The 16501-nt window shown below is 43.5% G+C and overlaps 1 protein-coding gene across 2 annotated transcripts in view; it reads left to right on the forward strand.

Moving 5' to 3' along the window:
- Nucleotides 1-16501, forward strand: part of Plce1 (phospholipase C epsilon 1) — a 262100-nt gene that overhangs the window by 230666 nt on the left and 14933 nt on the right. For both annotated transcript variants that reach the window (XM_050157296.1, XM_050157303.1), the window contains exons 21-25: nucleotides 1411-1532; nucleotides 2335-2452; nucleotides 9146-9277; nucleotides 10385-10672; nucleotides 15838-16001. In XM_050157296.1, coding sequence (XP_050013253.1) covers nucleotides 1411-1532; nucleotides 2335-2452; nucleotides 9146-9277; nucleotides 10385-10672; nucleotides 15838-16001 — 824 coding nt within the window. The remainder of the gene's footprint in view (nucleotides 1-1410; nucleotides 1533-2334; nucleotides 2453-9145; nucleotides 9278-10384; nucleotides 10673-15837; nucleotides 16002-16501) is intronic.

A 16501-nucleotide genomic window follows, 5' to 3' on the forward strand; every position in this document is an offset into this window, starting at 1 on the left:
TTTTTTTTTTTTTTTTTTTTTTTTTTTTTTTTTTTTTTGAGACGTTGTCTCATTCAGCCCAATGTGTCCTTGAATGTTCTACGCAGTTGAAGATGACCTTGAACTCCTGGTCCTTTTGCATTCACTACCCAAGGACCAGGACTGGCTGCATTTCCTTTATTGTTAGTCCTTGTTTCTGTGACAGTCAAAATATTAGGTCTCCGAGACACTTCCATTTCACTCGTCTTGTGATCTAAGCTGCTGTAACCAATGCTTTGCTCCACACCTTCATTCGATTTATCTGGCTCTGTCTTAATTCTCCTTACCTGTGTTCTCTTTCTGATTCTGTTTCTCTATAGCAGACCTCCTTACTGCTTCCCCTGTTCCTAACAGTCAGGAAGGTAAACAACGTTTGAACCTGGTATTTTAACTGCATGGATGTCTGCATTATGTCTCTACTGTCTTGAGTCTGGTTAGCATGAAGCTGTGGCACTTCTGTGCATAGCAATGCAGTGAAATTGTTGCTCTCTTGGTAAGCTGCATGGCCCTGATTTGTTATAAGGATATTTTGCTCTAAGCATTTGTGGTCCAAAAAGAGGGTAAATCTAGAATGAGATACTAGCTCTCCTGTTTTTCACTTTAAAAGAGTACAATCATAATATACTTTTCAGACTTTTACACTTGTTCTAAATAGAGATGCGGAATATGGCAAAAACTAAGCTTATCTACTATGCTTAGACATATTTGCATTCTTGGGGCTGGAGAGATGGCTCAGTGGTTAAGAACATTGGTTGCTCTTCCAAAGGACCCAGGTTCAATTCCACCCACATGGTAGCGCAGAGCTGTCTGTAGCTTAATTCTATGGAATCCAACACCCTCATACAGGTATACATGCAGGTAAAACACTAATGCACTAAAAATAAATAAATTTGAAAAATATTTGCATTTTTAAAAACAACAATCATGAAAACTTTACTTTCCAATTAATTTAATTCGGGGAAGCTTTGCATCATGCATAACGTAAGTCTTCTCCCATGAATATTGGCTTTGACATTTCAAGAAGCAAATAGCTTCATTTCGGAGGAAGGCTGGATCATGAATGAGCCACCTAGAAATGACTCAGCCTCTAGCTCCTCCTGAGACCTACAAATGCCCTCAGGTTCTTGACACAGGATACAACCAGCTGTGCAAGATGGGCCTTTTCACTCAGATGATGTCTGAATGGAACCAAAACTACCGGTCAATGAGCCTATAAAATGGAAGCTAAATATAAAACCCAAGTTTCAAGATTGTGCGTCAAGCCATTGTTTTAGTAGCGCGTAGCCAGCACCTCAGTCTTGGAAGTACATGCAGGTGGCTGGACACCCTCCCGCAGAGCCCTGTAGGACACATTCGGTTCTTTCTCACTGAGGCCTACTAACTCATTTCTAGACAATATTCTGGAAGACAAACCTGAGAACAAAGCGTGTGCTGACAAGCTTCAGTTTGAGTACAGTGAAGAAATCCCCAAGAGGATAAAAAAAGCAGATAACTCTTCTTGCAGTAAGGGAAAGGTAAGAGACGGCTCTTCTTCTTTATGGGGTTCTTGAACCGTGGTAGTCTGTCCCCTTCTTCTGGGACTCCACTCCTCACATGCCAAACACCGTGTCATGGTGTTGTGGGACACCTGCCTGCCACTTGGCACTATCTCCCTCGGTCAGTGCCTACTGGAGGTATATGTGTGGCGGGCGCTGGAGTGGGCAGGGGATGGATGACTTAGCGGTCGAGACAGACCTGGAAATCATGTTTGGAGAGAAGTAAAAAGCAGAGTGATCTCACTGTATGGTCAGATCAAGGGCAGACTGTCGTGAAAGACGCTGTTTAAGAATGAAGTTTTGCCCAGCAGGGCATTCAGGCTAAGAGGACAACTTGGTTATTCAAGAAATTGTGGAAGGTTTTTAAGTCATTTACACCAAGAAAATAAAAGGAAGCAGATTATGAAGAGTTAGCAAGATAACATGAGGCACCCAGGCCTCAACCTCAGGTGCCTCATAGCCTACAGACACTGAAAAAAATTCTTTCAGACAGCTGCAGTGTCGGAAAACTGAGCCAAGACTTGTAAATCATCAATCTTTTATTAACTGAAGAAAGGTGCATAGACTATGTATATATAAGATAATGGCGTCTTCCTGAAGACATGGAGGATGAAGTAGACACACTCCTTTCCCTCAGAAAGGTGCTGGCGTATGAATGTGAGGAAATACTGAGTACCAGGAAGCAGGTTAGCAACATGGCCGACTATAGAGAAAGTGCTTTGGGGATCCGGAAGAAGGGAACTCCACCTTCTGGTTAAATGGTGTCATTTTCCCTTGAAAGGTGTATGACATGGAACTGGGAGAGGAGTTTTACCTCCCTCAGAACAAAAAGGAAAGCAGGCAGATTGCACCGGAGCTCTCTGACCTCATCATCTACTGCCAGGCAGTAAAATTTCCCGGTAAGAGTAGTCGATATCATCTCTAACATTTAAAGTACCAAAGGTTAAAAGTGCACTGCTTGTCTACTGGGGTATCATGAATACTGAACTGTGTGACTGAAATAATTCCCATAGATGATCTCCGACTTTTCGTAATAATTCCCCAAGGTTAGTGGATTTCCACTTGTGTTTTTCAAATTATTTGTTTATCTTATACTCAAGGGGTGTTTTGTCTGTGTGGGTATGTATGCATCTTGTGTGTGTCTGGTACCTTCAGACACCAGAAAAGGGCATTGGACGCTTTGGAACTGGAGTTATGGACATCTGTGAGCCACTATACAGATGTTGGGAACTGAACTCAGGTCTTATACAAGAACAGGAAGTGTTCTTCACTGGCGAGCCAGCATCCCAGCTTCCTCTCCCCCATTTCTGAATAAAACAAATTCTCAGAAACAAGTAATTTCGCCAAGATTTCAGAGCATACTTGCAAAGAGTCTTATTTGAAAACTTCACACTTTAACAAAGAAAGAAATTTTGCAGCTGATGTATTTAAAAAAAAAATGTAGCGCTCGGATACTCAGGTCTCCAGTCCAGTTCCGTTCAGGGCGTACACCGTCCCTCTGTCATTCCCTTGCCAGTCACTGTGTTTGGGAGGGGCAGCAACAGCAAACTAGCACCAGAGACTTCCAGACTCAGGTTCAGTCTGAGATTTCCTCAGAACCCCCAGCAGAAGTGTTACTGTTTCCCACTGAGTTATTTTCCCAAACCTTAACCAACTCCTGTGACTGAAGGGCTGCAGTCTGAATGTCTGGTACCAGGAGGATCGCCACAAGTTCAAGGCTAGCCTGGACTTTGTAGTCCCCCGCCTAAACTGTGGGGTTGAGGTTCTGCCCAAACCACCTGAAAGAAGTTGTAAGAAAGGAGGAAGTTTTCCCACTTGGCCATTTCTAGACACACAAAGAACTCGATGTGATGAACTGCTTCCAAAAATGTGTTCAGCCGGGCGGTGGTGGCGCACACCTTTAATCCCAGCACTCCGGAGGCAAAGGCAGGCGGATCTCTGTGAGTTCAAGGTCAGACTGGTCAACAGAGTGAGTTCCAGGACACATAGGGCTGTTACACTGAGAAACCCTGTCTCAAAAAAAAGGTGTACTCATCATTTAGTAAATGATAGATCGCTGAATCTAAAGCCTGTCTGTCTCCAAAGTCCTTCCCTAAACAACATCTACTCTGCCTTTCTTATCAGAGTGTATTATCAGTATGTTATCAACCCAATCGTGTGTCCCACAAATGGAGACCAAGAGGGGAAAAATTAAGTATAAGCAAAAAGGTAGAAGTCAGCAAAAAATAATCTCATACAAAACAAATAAAAACAACTCTGGTGCCCAAGATTTCTGAGAAGGGAAAAGTGCTAGGATCGGAGGGTTGTCTGAATGTCGGGATATGGGTCATATAAAGTTGGCCTGGACAGAGGAGTCGAAATGCCAACCCTCATGTTTTCAGGACGTGCTGAAGTCAGGTCCTGGCAAGCATCACTTCTCACAGCACCTGGCAAAGGGGCCAGAGATAGTCAGCTGCTGTCTTATATAATACTGGAGATGTAGATCTTAAGATAATGGTGTCCATCTTATACGCCATAAGAAAAAGATCATAGAATCTTCTTAATTTTAAGTTTTCTTCTAGAAACTATAAAACTTTTGGCAGTTACTACTGCTCATCGTCTGGTAAATCCTGTTGAAGTGGATATAAATGAATATGCAGCAAATATTTCAAAACATACAAGGAGGTAACATTTCAATTTAGCTTTATGTGGTTAGCGATAAGAGCACATGCTGGTCTTACAGGTTTGGGTCCCACAATCCACATTGATGGCTCACAACCACCTCTTATTCCAGTTCAGACGATCCAGTGCCTTCTTCTGGCCTCTTGGAATTTCAGACTTTTACATGTTCCACATACCCACAAGTAGGCACATGTGCAACACCTAATTTTTTAAATAGTTTTGTTCCACATGGCAAGATTTATATCATATGAGTAAGTATGCCATGGTCATACTTAACCCCAGTAAAGATGATTTCATTGCAGAGGAAGAAAGTTAACCTGTCAGCATCAGATCATGTATGAGAGCCATATTGTTCAAGAGTCCAACACAAGCCTGTAATCCCAGAACTCAGGTGGCAGAGCCAAGGGAATTGCCTCAAGTTTGAAGCCAGTGTGGTCTAATGTAGTAAATCCAGGCCAGCCTGAACTATAGAGTGAGCCCCTGTCTCAAAAAATTTCACTATTGCTTCATGTTTCATTCTTTATAAATACAGGTAGCACTAGAAATACAGAAACAATTCAACTGGCTTTGTCTTTTCTCAAGTATTGAGGAAACCAGGAGCACAAATTCCCATAGATATTTCAATTCCGTGGGAAAGATAAAGTTATACCAGGTAGAGAACTGTGATAGTGTTAGGGGGTCATTTGGCCAACTCCTGACTTGAAGTGCAGGATGAGCTTGTAGTTGTTTTTTGTCTGTCTGTCTGTCTGTCTGTTTGTTTGTGTGTTTATTATATAGCTTTGACTATTCTCTAGGTAGACCAGGCTGGCCTTGAACTCGCAGAGATCCACCTGCCTCTGCTTCTGGGATTAAAGGTATGCACCACCACGCCAGGCTATTGTTCCTGGTATATTGTTTTTAAAACATTTACAAAGCACATATTATTTTCTTAAGATTTTATTTTTATTATTTCGGGCTTTGTGTGTGTGTGTGTGTGTGTGTGTGTGTGTGTGTGTGTGCGTGTGTGTGTATGTGTGTGTGTGTGTGTGGTGTGCACTTGAATGTTAATACTTCACACATGCCCCAGAGATGAGAAGAGGGTCTTGGATCCTCAGAGCTGGCATCACAAGCTATTGTGGACCACCTTATATGGGTACTGGGTACTGAACTCAGGTCCTCTGCAAGAGCAGCAGGTGCTCCTCGCCAGTGAGCCATTCCTCCGACCTGACGCAGCACACAGACTGGATGTGCTGTTTGTTAGCAACTGAAGTTTCTCTCCCTTGTCTATAATTTTAACCTCCTTTCTCAGACTAACTAAAACTATGTCCTTGGAGAGTGACTCCTTATGCTGCAGTTTGGAGGGCTTCTTCAGAAAATGGTGACCCTTCAAAGAACACTTCTAAAAAGTAACTGTTATTATAAATTTTTCCGATGTACAGGAGAAAATTATAAAATGTTTTTGTTACCTTGCTGGTTTTGTGTTTGATGAGTTAATGTTACCTTATCAGTTTCATTGAATCTCACTTTTCAGCATTTTCTGGTCTGGTCTGGTCCCAGGAGCACAGACTGTAGTCCAGCTGCTTCCGAGGCTGAGGCAGGATTACGAATTGGAAGCTTATCTACAGAATGATTTCAAGACTATCCAAGGCAACTTAAAATGACCCTTTCTCAAGCTTTTTTTTTTTAAATGGGATTATTAGCTCAGTAAACTTTCCTGGTGTTTGTAAACACTCAAGATTCAATCCCCTGTACTAAAAATTCAGACAGACAGACAGACACACACACACACACCACACAAAACCTACTGAGTGCAGGGTGACCCAAACCCCGCTAAGAGTAAAATGACCTAGCAAGGCAGTGGTGGTGCACACCTTTAATCCCAGGACGCAGGAGACAGATACAAATGGATGTCTGTGAGTTCCAGGCCAGCCTGGTCTACAAAGCAAGTTCCAAGACAGCCACAACTGTTGCACAGAGAAACCCTGTCTCAGAAAACAAAACAACAACAACAAAAAATAGGGTAAAATAACTTTTGCGCAGTTGTGAACTTATTCATTATCCCAGCAAGAAGCAGAGCTTGGGTATCTCAATTCCCAGAGATGTGGTCTTTCTTGGGATCAAGGAAATAATTGAGGCTTCATGTTTTATATCTGCATAGGATTTGTTTCTCAGTTAAATTTAATCCTTACATCTACATGCCTTTTCCTCCTCCTTCTAATAGGAAAAGGGCAGAGGGAGGCATGGTATTTTCTCACGTTACTCACCTTCCTAATTTTTTGATAGTTCCCAGCAAGCCCTCCTGTATACCCAACTCTCATCAGACATACTCTGTGGCTTTATCATTCTCTGGCCTTTTGCTTAGACAGAATATACTCAAACGGAGGATGCAGGTCAGTGGTTGAGTGCTTGCCAGCATTCGCAAGGCCCTGAACCAACCAGTATCATAAAGAATAAATAAGAATGCTCTCAGTTTGGCCAATCCTCCCTAATCCCCTTTACGAATTCCCAAATTCCAGGACCAAGAGTCTCTATGAAGAATCTGAGAGCCTTCAGCCCATCTTGGTGCCTTCTTTTGCAGGCCTATGCATTGTAGTTATTGGCATGTGTTTGTGTCCCTCCCCAGTCTCTAATTATTTCTGATGGCAAATATCCCCAGTACTTACCAAGGTGTGTGTGTGTGTGTGTGTCCAGAGAAAATTATTAGGCAAGGTTTATCATGGCTCTTATCTGTGGTTTTGGACAACACCAATATCCTCTCTGTGCTTCAGTTTTTTGAATCCATTGTCTGTACTCCTCCCCTCCCCCTGGTTTTATTGAAAATAGATTATTTTCTCATCAATATATCCCGGTTACAGTTTTCCTCCCTCCATTCCTCCCAGATTCCCATCCCCCAATTTACAGACCCGCTCCCTTTCTTTCTCTCATTAGAAAAGGTATAAGAATTAGAGTCCCACTTGTTCACACACTCTGTTCACACACTCAAGAGTCCCTTAAAAAACCCTAAACTGAAAGCCAGAGCGTATAGGCAGAGAGCCTGTTGCAGACCTGACAAACCCTCTGCTTGCCGCTTCTGTCTGTTAGTTCCTATGACCTTTGCTCAGCTGATTTAAAGGGCCTTGTTCTGCCTGTGTCCTCCATCCCCGCAGGCTCCTCTGACGATGGCTGAATAAGGCGTGGACCTATGATATTGGAGAATATTATTAGGGGTCATTTTGTTACTTCTTTTTTAGCCAATAGACTTTTGTTTACCCTTTGTCTCTGGGCTATCTGGTCCCTGGTTCTTGGCCACCCCAACAGCATTGGATCTGATCGTCTGCTGGTGTTCTTTGAAGGGTCACCATTTTCTGAAGAAGCCCTCCAAACTGCAGCATAAGGAGTCACTCTCCAACCGTGTAGCCATGGGCAATAGGGATGATTCTGTGTCAGCTGGCTTCCTTGGAGCCTTTAAGTCATTCTTCTTATGCTAGAGCGGGGTCTGTGGTGTGCACTCATTTTCTCCTTTAGCAAATATGTACTGAGTTCCTGCTGCACCATGCCTGACATAAACGATCCAGCGAGTGATTGGACCAGGAGTGAGAAAGAAAAGATATAAAACATCATCATTATATTATCTTTCCCATTGAACCCTCAGACTAACCCTGTGAGTAAGTTCCTATGATCACACCCATTTTTTTTAGATAAGGAAAAACAGAAGGGTTGATTTTTAAAATTATTTCTTTCATTTTTGAGACTATAATTACATCATTTTCTCCTTTGCTTTTCTCCCTCCAAACCATCCTGCTTTGCCCTCCTTTCTCTCTTCCAAAACCTGTTTGTTTCATTAATTGTTGGGGTGTGTGTGCGTGTGTGTGTGTGTGTGTGCATATGTATGTGTATGCATGCATGCATGTACATTCCTAAATATAGTACAACCTGCTCAGTCTGCATAATGTTACTTTTCTATATGTTTTGGGGATGACTATTTGGTATCAGACAACCAGTCGGTGTGCTCTTCCCTAGGAATGAATATTTTTCCCTCTTTCAGCATTCCTTAATTGGCCATTAACCACAACCAATCAGAAGGCAGAATTGTGGAGCCCAGTCCCAAAGGATATAGATATAAAACAATTCCTGCACCTAAGGCTTAGGAATCATTGTGGAGCTGGGGCTGGAGCTGGAGAGATGGCTCAGTGGTTAAGCGCACTGACTGCTCTTCCAAAGGACCTGGATTCAATTCCCAGCACCCACATGGCAGCTCACAGCTGAATAATTCCAGTTCCAGGGGACCCAACACCTGTGGCAAAACACCAATGCACATAAAATAATAAATTATTTTTTAAAAAGCTACAGAAGAGGGGCAGAAAGATTCTAAGCCAGAGGACCCAAGAGTTTACTATGAGACTGTGTGTCCTAGGAATGTCAGAAGCTACACCCATAAAGTCTCATCAGTATGACTGCCTCAACATGAACTGATCAAAGACAGCAGCAATAAGCATGCTAATATGAATGGGGGAAAGCCCACAAGGCCTCAACAAAGGATACAGAAGGCTCATAATGTCGACAGTATTATACCCTGGCTCATACTCATTCTTTCATCTCCCCAAGTTGAGTTGTTAGCCTCTAGGAATTAAGTTTTAACTGTGGCATTTTCTGTATGTGTAATTTTAAAACTCTTTCAGGCATGCAGTTTATTAGGCGTGTGTGTGTGTGTGTGTGTGTATTTGTGTGTATGCTGTAATTTAGGGATTATTCTTTAATAACCGCACAATGTTGGTTGCATCTGTCTAGAGATTAAATAAATTTGCTCTAATTGCCTACAATACTGTTATCAGCCATGTTGAGGTGTAATGGGTCTTCTGTGCTGTGGAACAGGGGACTAGTAGGACTTCAATATAAACATTAATGAGGATGGAAAATGTGGGGCTCTCTTGCCTGTGGCTTTTGGCTTATTTGTTTTCTTTTTATGAGAACAGGCCTGTCAACTCTAAATTCATCTGGCTCTAGCAGAGGAAAAGAAAGGAAAAGCAGGAAGTCCATTTTTGGCAACAATCCTGGCAGAATGAGCCCAGGGGAGACAGCGGCATTTACCAGAACATGTGGAAAAAGTAAACTCACCTTCTCTCGGTGTCTTCGCTCGCTCTTGCATGCTGGGTGACTCAGATACTTTGCTGTCTAACTTCCCTTGAATTTTGAAATTCACTTTTATTTTCGTAGATGTTTACACTATCCAAGTACAGCATAAATATCTTCTGGTTGTTAATTTATCCTTTTAACTCACTAAAAATAGCGTTTTTTTTTTTTTAAACTGAAGACCGGCTCACATTGTTTGCTTCGAAAATAAAACTGGAAGCACCTTCCACCGTTCAAACGGTTCCTGTAACCATGGCATTTATCCACAAGATACATCATTTTATTTCTAATTACCTTTTATTGTAAAAGTAATAAATTCCCCCTAGTTAAAAGCCCCGCTGATACATAAGATGATTAAAGCTCCTGTCCATTATCAGTGTCCTGATGCTGTTTCTCAGAGCTGAACACTGGGACGTTCATTATAATTTATTCGAAAAAATAAAATTCTTTTAAAGAAAACCCGAACGGGATGCAATCCAACAGAGTTGTGTAACTTCTTGCTTGCTCTCAGATGTTGCACACCTGTCTGCACATTTTCCTGCCTTATCTTCTTCTGTGCCCTGGTGCTACTTCTTTTTTAAGGGTACTTATCCAACTATGTCACTGGTAGAATATTTGTTTTGCTTAGGGGCTTTGTTTTCTTGTGGGTTTTATACCGTTACACACAGACTTTGTGTTTGTAAAGATTACCCACAGAGAAGTGATAGACTGAGGCAAAAGGACTTCTAGAAGTCCAATTTAGGTTGGTGTTGCCGTCTTTATGTTATTACCTGTTTCATTTGTTTATTTATTATTTAATACTTTCTTACTTACTTATTAGTGCTGGCAACTAAATCCAGATCCTTGTACATGCTAGGTGTGTGCCCTACCACTGAGTCACACCCCATCTTGCTACCCTCATTTTAAAACTCAATAGCCACCATGTTTCAAGGCAGCAAACTAACTCACAAGTAAAATTCAAGGTGTAATCTGCTCTGTTTCCTTGTTGCAACTGTGCATTTGGCGTGCTCTTGAGACTCCTCTTTCTAAAATGTTTGAGGTTTTGACATTAATCAGAGGCTGATCTTTTCGGGGGGGTCTAGGTTCCTTTGAAGGAATTCGACAAACCTGGGAGGAATCTTCTCCACTCAGCCCAAGCACGTCCCTCAGCGCTCTCATTAGAACTCCCAAATGCTATCATATCTCATCACTGAATGAAAATGCCGCCAAACGTCTGTGTCGCAGGTATTCTCAGAAACTGATCCAGCACACAGCTTGCCAGCTGCTGAGGACCTACCCCGCAGCGACCCGAATCGACTCATCCAATCCCAACCCCATCATGTTTTGGCTCCACGGCATACAGCTTGTAGCCCTCAACTACCAGACGGATGGTAAGGGGCCTGCGTCCTCACCTCTCTCTTCATCTTCTCGTGTTCAGCAAACACAATCCCGTAAACATCTGTTTTCTCGAGATCGAGTCCAGACTGGGGCACACATCTGTGGGAGAGGAAGACAAAGGATGGGAAATAGGAAGTTGATAGGGCTTGAGCCCCTGATGTTTCAGAGTTGATCTGATAGAGAAGTGGGCGGTGACTCTTTTTAAAGGGTACCTTTTAAACTCAAACTGCTCCTGATTGACCTATAGCCAGCTGAAATTTAAAGCTTCACCAGGGCAGGAATTTGCTACCGTCGCTTAATTAACCCCTTGTTCCAGCAATGCAGAAAGTAGCGCCCTGTGATTAGGGTGTCACCGCACCTCTTTCAAATTCCAGCACTCCAGAAGCTGAAGGGCAAGGCTGCCAAGCCCAAGGATGGCGCCGTAGAGAGCTTGTCTCAAAGAAAAACGTAGTAGGTTCAGATGCTTGGTTCCAAGGCTGCCGAGAGCCTTGCAGTGATTAAGTTCAGGATCTCTGGGAGTCTGGGGAATACGACATTTTGTTTGCATGTGGTGTTGAAAGAAAATGAGTGATGTTTCCTAGAAACTGGTGCGAAGTCTAGCCTTTCCTTTGACCAGCGGAGGTGCCAGCAGCCCCACGGCTCATCTCACGTGACCCGAATCTGAACCTGTGCTGACCCAGAAACCACAGTGTGGCCTCGCCTGGAGCTGAGATCAGACCACAGCTCTTAGCTCCGGGTTAGCGAGGTGCCTGTCTCTGGTGTCAGACACCGGCTTACCAATATTCGCCACGCTTTCTTTCACCCTCAATCGTATTTATCGTTTCCAGCTGAGCGTAGCTAGGACGGTGTAGAAGGAGCAGCAACTCAAAAAGCTCCTAGCACAGGAAAAGCGCTGCTCAAATGTTAACTCTCCGTAAGGGCATTTGATAAGCTGTAAAAGCAGGGTGATTTGGACTCACAAATGGAAATAGTGGCAAAATACTTTCAGAGTCGTAAAAGTTTTCTTTTTCTCTTCTTTTCTTCTCGTCACTAGTGGCCTGAGCTTCACCTCCTTGGCTCTGTCTGTAGCCCTGTGTCCAAGGCGCTTCCTGGGCTATTGCACTACTTAAGTTTTTACACGCACTGAAATAGCTAGCAGAAAGCTTTCCTTAAGGAAATGTACGTATGCCTGGCTTGGGATGTGCCCTGCTCCTGAAGTGCCAGGACTGGCGCAGACACGCTGGCTCCAAGGATGGCAAAGGGCACCCTAGCTAAAGGGAACATAAGAAGCTGCCACTCTTGAGCACACACCAGTTCCCAACACACACTGAACCTGAGTGCCTTCCACTCCCCTCTGTAGGCTCTAGTCTCCCCAGATCAAGCAGGGAGCACCTGTTGGGGCTGCCCCACTCAAGGGACGCAGATGACTGCTGTGTGGCCATCCGCAAGGTTCTCTGCACAGCCTGGCAGCCGAGGAGGAGTGCTGTCCCCTAATCCCTCTCAGTTCAGTTCACATGCACTGCTGTTGCACACAGCACTAGCCACATGCAGCATCTACGGGTCCCTCTGTAAGACCGGCCTTCATTTGTGCGATCAGGACTAAAGTCTCATTCAACACTTTGTACACAGTAGATGATCAATAAATATGAGTTGCTGTGAGCTGAAGAAGTCTGTCCTGGTCAGCCTCACTGCAATCTGAACCTATGGGTCTGGATTTTTTTGACCCAGATCTGTTACTTTTCACGTTGACACATTAGTTAATCCCCACTGTGACAAACATACCTGACAAGAAGCAACTTAAAGAAAAAAAATGGGGGTTCCCATCACCCACATGGCAGCTCACACCTGTCTGTAATTCCAGTTCCATGTTGTCTGAGTCCCTCACACAGCCCGCGTACATGCAGGCAAAATACCAGAGTACATAAAATAAAAGTAAATAAATTATAAAAAAGAAAGAGCGAAAGAGAAAGAAAGAAGGAAAGAAAGGTGTCTTATTTAGTGTTTCTTTTGCTGTGAAGAGACACCATGACCATAGAAACCCTTATAAAGGAAAGCATTTAATTGAGGTGGTAGCTTACAGTTTCAAACACTAACAAGACATCTTCCAGGTACTTCTTTCTCTGTGGCTTGAGAATCCAGACAGATAGGCCATCAATATCAGAACAACCACTTCTCAGTTATTCAAAATAATTCCCAGGTGAAGAAGCACCTGGTCTTCCAAGACTCTTCCTGTGCCCGTCAGCTTCCTTATCTCACGGGGCTCAGTTACTTTGCCATTTTGTAGATGTCAGGGGAGCTTGGTGTCTTCCAGGGGTGTCTATGAAACTAGGACCCTCCGTTCCCAAGCTTCCAGCCCACTGTCAACTCCAAGAAGGTCAGGAAGGATCAGCAGGTCCATGCTCAATAAAAGCGACCATTGAGCCTGCAAACCTAAAGCTCATGTGTGAAGCTGTGGTTTCTATCGGCAACACTCCACCCTAGTTCTTTCCTCTGGGCCAGATGAATATGACTCCATACACAGATCCCACAAGAATGTAAGCATTGCAGCCCCAGTCAGAAGAACAGCTTCTTTCTAAAAGGCGTTTGTTGTGCTTATGGGATTAGAGTCACAGTTTTCATAGTGCGGCATCTGCCTACCACAGTGTTTTTAGGATCAGGAGACCGTGCAGGTAGTGGTACGGCTGATTTGCCCTCACAGTCATTGATTCAGATGGGCCAATCAGGATGGACTGATTCATGTACTTTCTTGCATTTGGTTACAAACACAGGTTGCCAAAATGCAGATGACCATTAGGCCTCCCCAGGAGACAATAAGAAGACTAGATTTGAGTTGAGCTCCTCTTCATTTCAAACTGAGAAGATTCACAGAAATCAGTTTTACATATTGTAGTACCAAATGGGATTTTAGCTAAAAAAAAAGGTTCTTAGGGGTTTTACAAGCTGGGAGTGGCACACTTAGAGACAGAGACAGGCAGATCCCTGTCTCTGGAATTCTGCCACCCTGAGGCAGAAGCAGACCAGTCTCAGTGAGTTTGAGGCCAGCATGGTCTACACAATGGGGCCCAGTCTTAAAAAGAAAAGTTTTAAAAAGCCAATAGAGCTAGACAGCAGTGGCATACACATTTCATCCCAGCACTCCAGAGGCAGAGGCAGGAGGATCTCTGTGAGTTCCAGGCCAGCCTGGTCTACAGAGCTAGTTCTAGGACATCCAGGGATTTTACACAGAGAAACCTTGTCTTGAAAAGTAAAATAAAATAAAATAAAATAAAAGTGATTAAGTTAGGCACAGTGCTAAGAAGGTCTGGCTCCAAACCTAAATGAAGTTAAAATCGTTAAGTTTGAGCCACTGTTACTGTTGCTAAGAATGCTAATTGGTTATCCTCTATCTAAAATGCTTATGGCCAGAAGTGTTTGAGCTTGAAGTTTTGTGGTTTGGGGGTACCCCCTTTCAGGTTTTTTGAATATATGCAGACAGAGACTGTTTGACTGCACCTGATCATGAGATCAGACAAGGATTTTTATGCTGTGGTGTCAGATCGGTGCTCATAAAGCTGCATCTGATTTTGGATTTTGAGATTACGGATGCTGTGTTTCCAAACTGGGCAAATATCCATTTCATAGTTAACCACCTCAGGTGAGCTCGTTTGCCTCACTCCCTCAGCCACCCTAGCTGTGTCTGTTTCATGGTCACAGAGTGGCCAGGGAGGGACAGCACAGCCTCTTGAAGTCCAGTCACATCAGCCCTGGAAGGAACCTGGCAAATGGGTGCTTTGCACCAATTCAACAGATGAGACCAAGGCCCAAGGAGTTTGATGTGCCTAGTACATCTTCTCCGGGAATTCCTGCACATGCTCTTGGCCAACCTCAGATGCGTAGAAAAAATTTATACTCAAGACACAAGAGTAGGGGCCAAGCCTTTGTTGTTCAAACGTACTTAGTGCGCTTTTCCTTGATGTCAGCTCATGAAGCAAAGTTCATTCGGCACATGGAAGGAATCTACCAGCGGGAACATTTGTCAGGTGTGTCTCATAAACCTTTTGCTCACTTGGGCCACGTTCATACAGACTGAGCCATCAGATGAGCATGCGAGCGTGGAAGAGTCCAGAAACGGTGCGGTCATTCATCAAAAACTGCGCCAAATAAAATCTGGCGACAAAACACTCAAAGTCTTTGCAAGGGTTCCTAAAGTTTATGATTGAGGAGACTGGAAATGATGTGAATCACATGTCACGACTTTTTCATATTTAACTATAAAGGGAGGTTAAAAAGAATTATGGCCTGAAATTACAATTTCAACAAAATACCGTTTTTCTTGTTTTTCTTTTTCTTGTATCATTAAGATTTTATCTTACTTTTGAAATAGCGAGAATTTGCCATAAAATTATCTGCACGGTTTGGTATTTATAGATGAGAAAATCGAATGATTCTTTCCCAAAATAATGATTTTTGTTCCAAACCAGCATAAAATAAGGGATTCTACGCAAGATGTCTGATGAACGTGATGATATTTTCCTTGTAAAAGGAGTTTTTAAGGGGCAGAACCTAGCTTGGCGTTGGAACATGGGACATTTCCAGCGACTATGAGGAAAGGGTTTTTCTGGTGGTGGTGAGGTATCATCCTCATCACCATCATCATCATCCCTATTACCTGCTGCACCCCTGTACCTCTGGGCCTGCTAACACAAGCTGGAACATAGTTAGCAACCATCAGTTGCTACAGAGTCTGTCTCGGGGTGTCTGTTACTAAAATACCATGACCAAAAGCATGGTGAATAAAAGGGTATGTTTCTGTTTACAGCTCCCAGTTCACACTCCTTCACACCGAGGGAAGTCAGGACAGGAACTCAAGGCAAGAAGTGAAGCAGAGGCCATATGGGAACATGGCTCACTGGCTTGCTTTCCAAGGCTTGCTCAGTCAGCTTTCTTAAACAACTCAGGACCACCTGCCTAGGAGTGGCATGACCCACAATGGGCTGGGCCTTCCCCTGTCACTCATCAAGGAAATAGCCTACAGAGTTGCCTATGGGCAATCTGATGGAGACATTTTCTCAGCTGAGATTCCTCTTCCCAAATAACTCCAGCTGTGTCAAGTTGACAAAAACTAGCCAGCCCAGAGCGAATGGCTAATGGTCTCTTCTTCATGAAGTAACGGGTAATCTTGGCTTTGTTTGTTCTGCAGATCTTCCTTTACATTTAAATGCTGCAATGTTTGAGGCAAATGGTGGCTGCGGTTACGTTTTGAAGCCCCCAGTTCTGTGGGATAAAAGTTGCCCCATGTACCAGAAGTTTTCTCCCCTGGAAAGAGACCTGGACAACATGGACCCTGCTATTTATTCTTTAACTGTGAGTACTCTGTTGCCAGAGCCATGTAACACGTAAGCCTCTGGGAGAAAAATATGAACTGCTCGTGTTTCAGAGCATGCCGGTTCCCACAATCATTTCTTGTTTCTCAGAAAGCAGTGGCTGAGGTTGGCACGCTGTCACAGACTCTGTGTTTCTGAGACAAGCAGGTGGAGTTATTCGATTCCTGCTTTGTCTTACCAATGGTTGGCGAAACTCTCCAGATTGCTGCCTTAGAATAGTGGACAGCAGGTCATTAGTCACCTCTACTTCCTCAAAAATTTGTTCCCTCTTAGCTAACAGAGAAAAAATGAGGGGAGAGAGAGAGACCGAGGTTATTTCTTCTCTCCATCTTTAAATCTCATTCCTCACTTCCCAAAGGAAGTATCCTCATGACATTCCAAATCCCCGCGATAACTCTGCTCACATGTTCTCCCATCACCTAACTTACTTTGTCTCTTGCCCTAGGCTGGGAGAGCAGTTGTCTGTTTTGTATTAGACCA

The sequence above is a fragment of the Alexandromys fortis genome, unplaced genomic scaffold, assembly GCF_014885135.2.
Source record: "Alexandromys fortis isolate MF-2015 unplaced genomic scaffold, M_Fortis_MF-2015_v1.1 scaffold_10, whole genome shotgun sequence".
Taxonomy (NCBI): domain Eukaryota; kingdom Metazoa; phylum Chordata; class Mammalia; order Rodentia; family Cricetidae; genus Alexandromys; species Alexandromys fortis.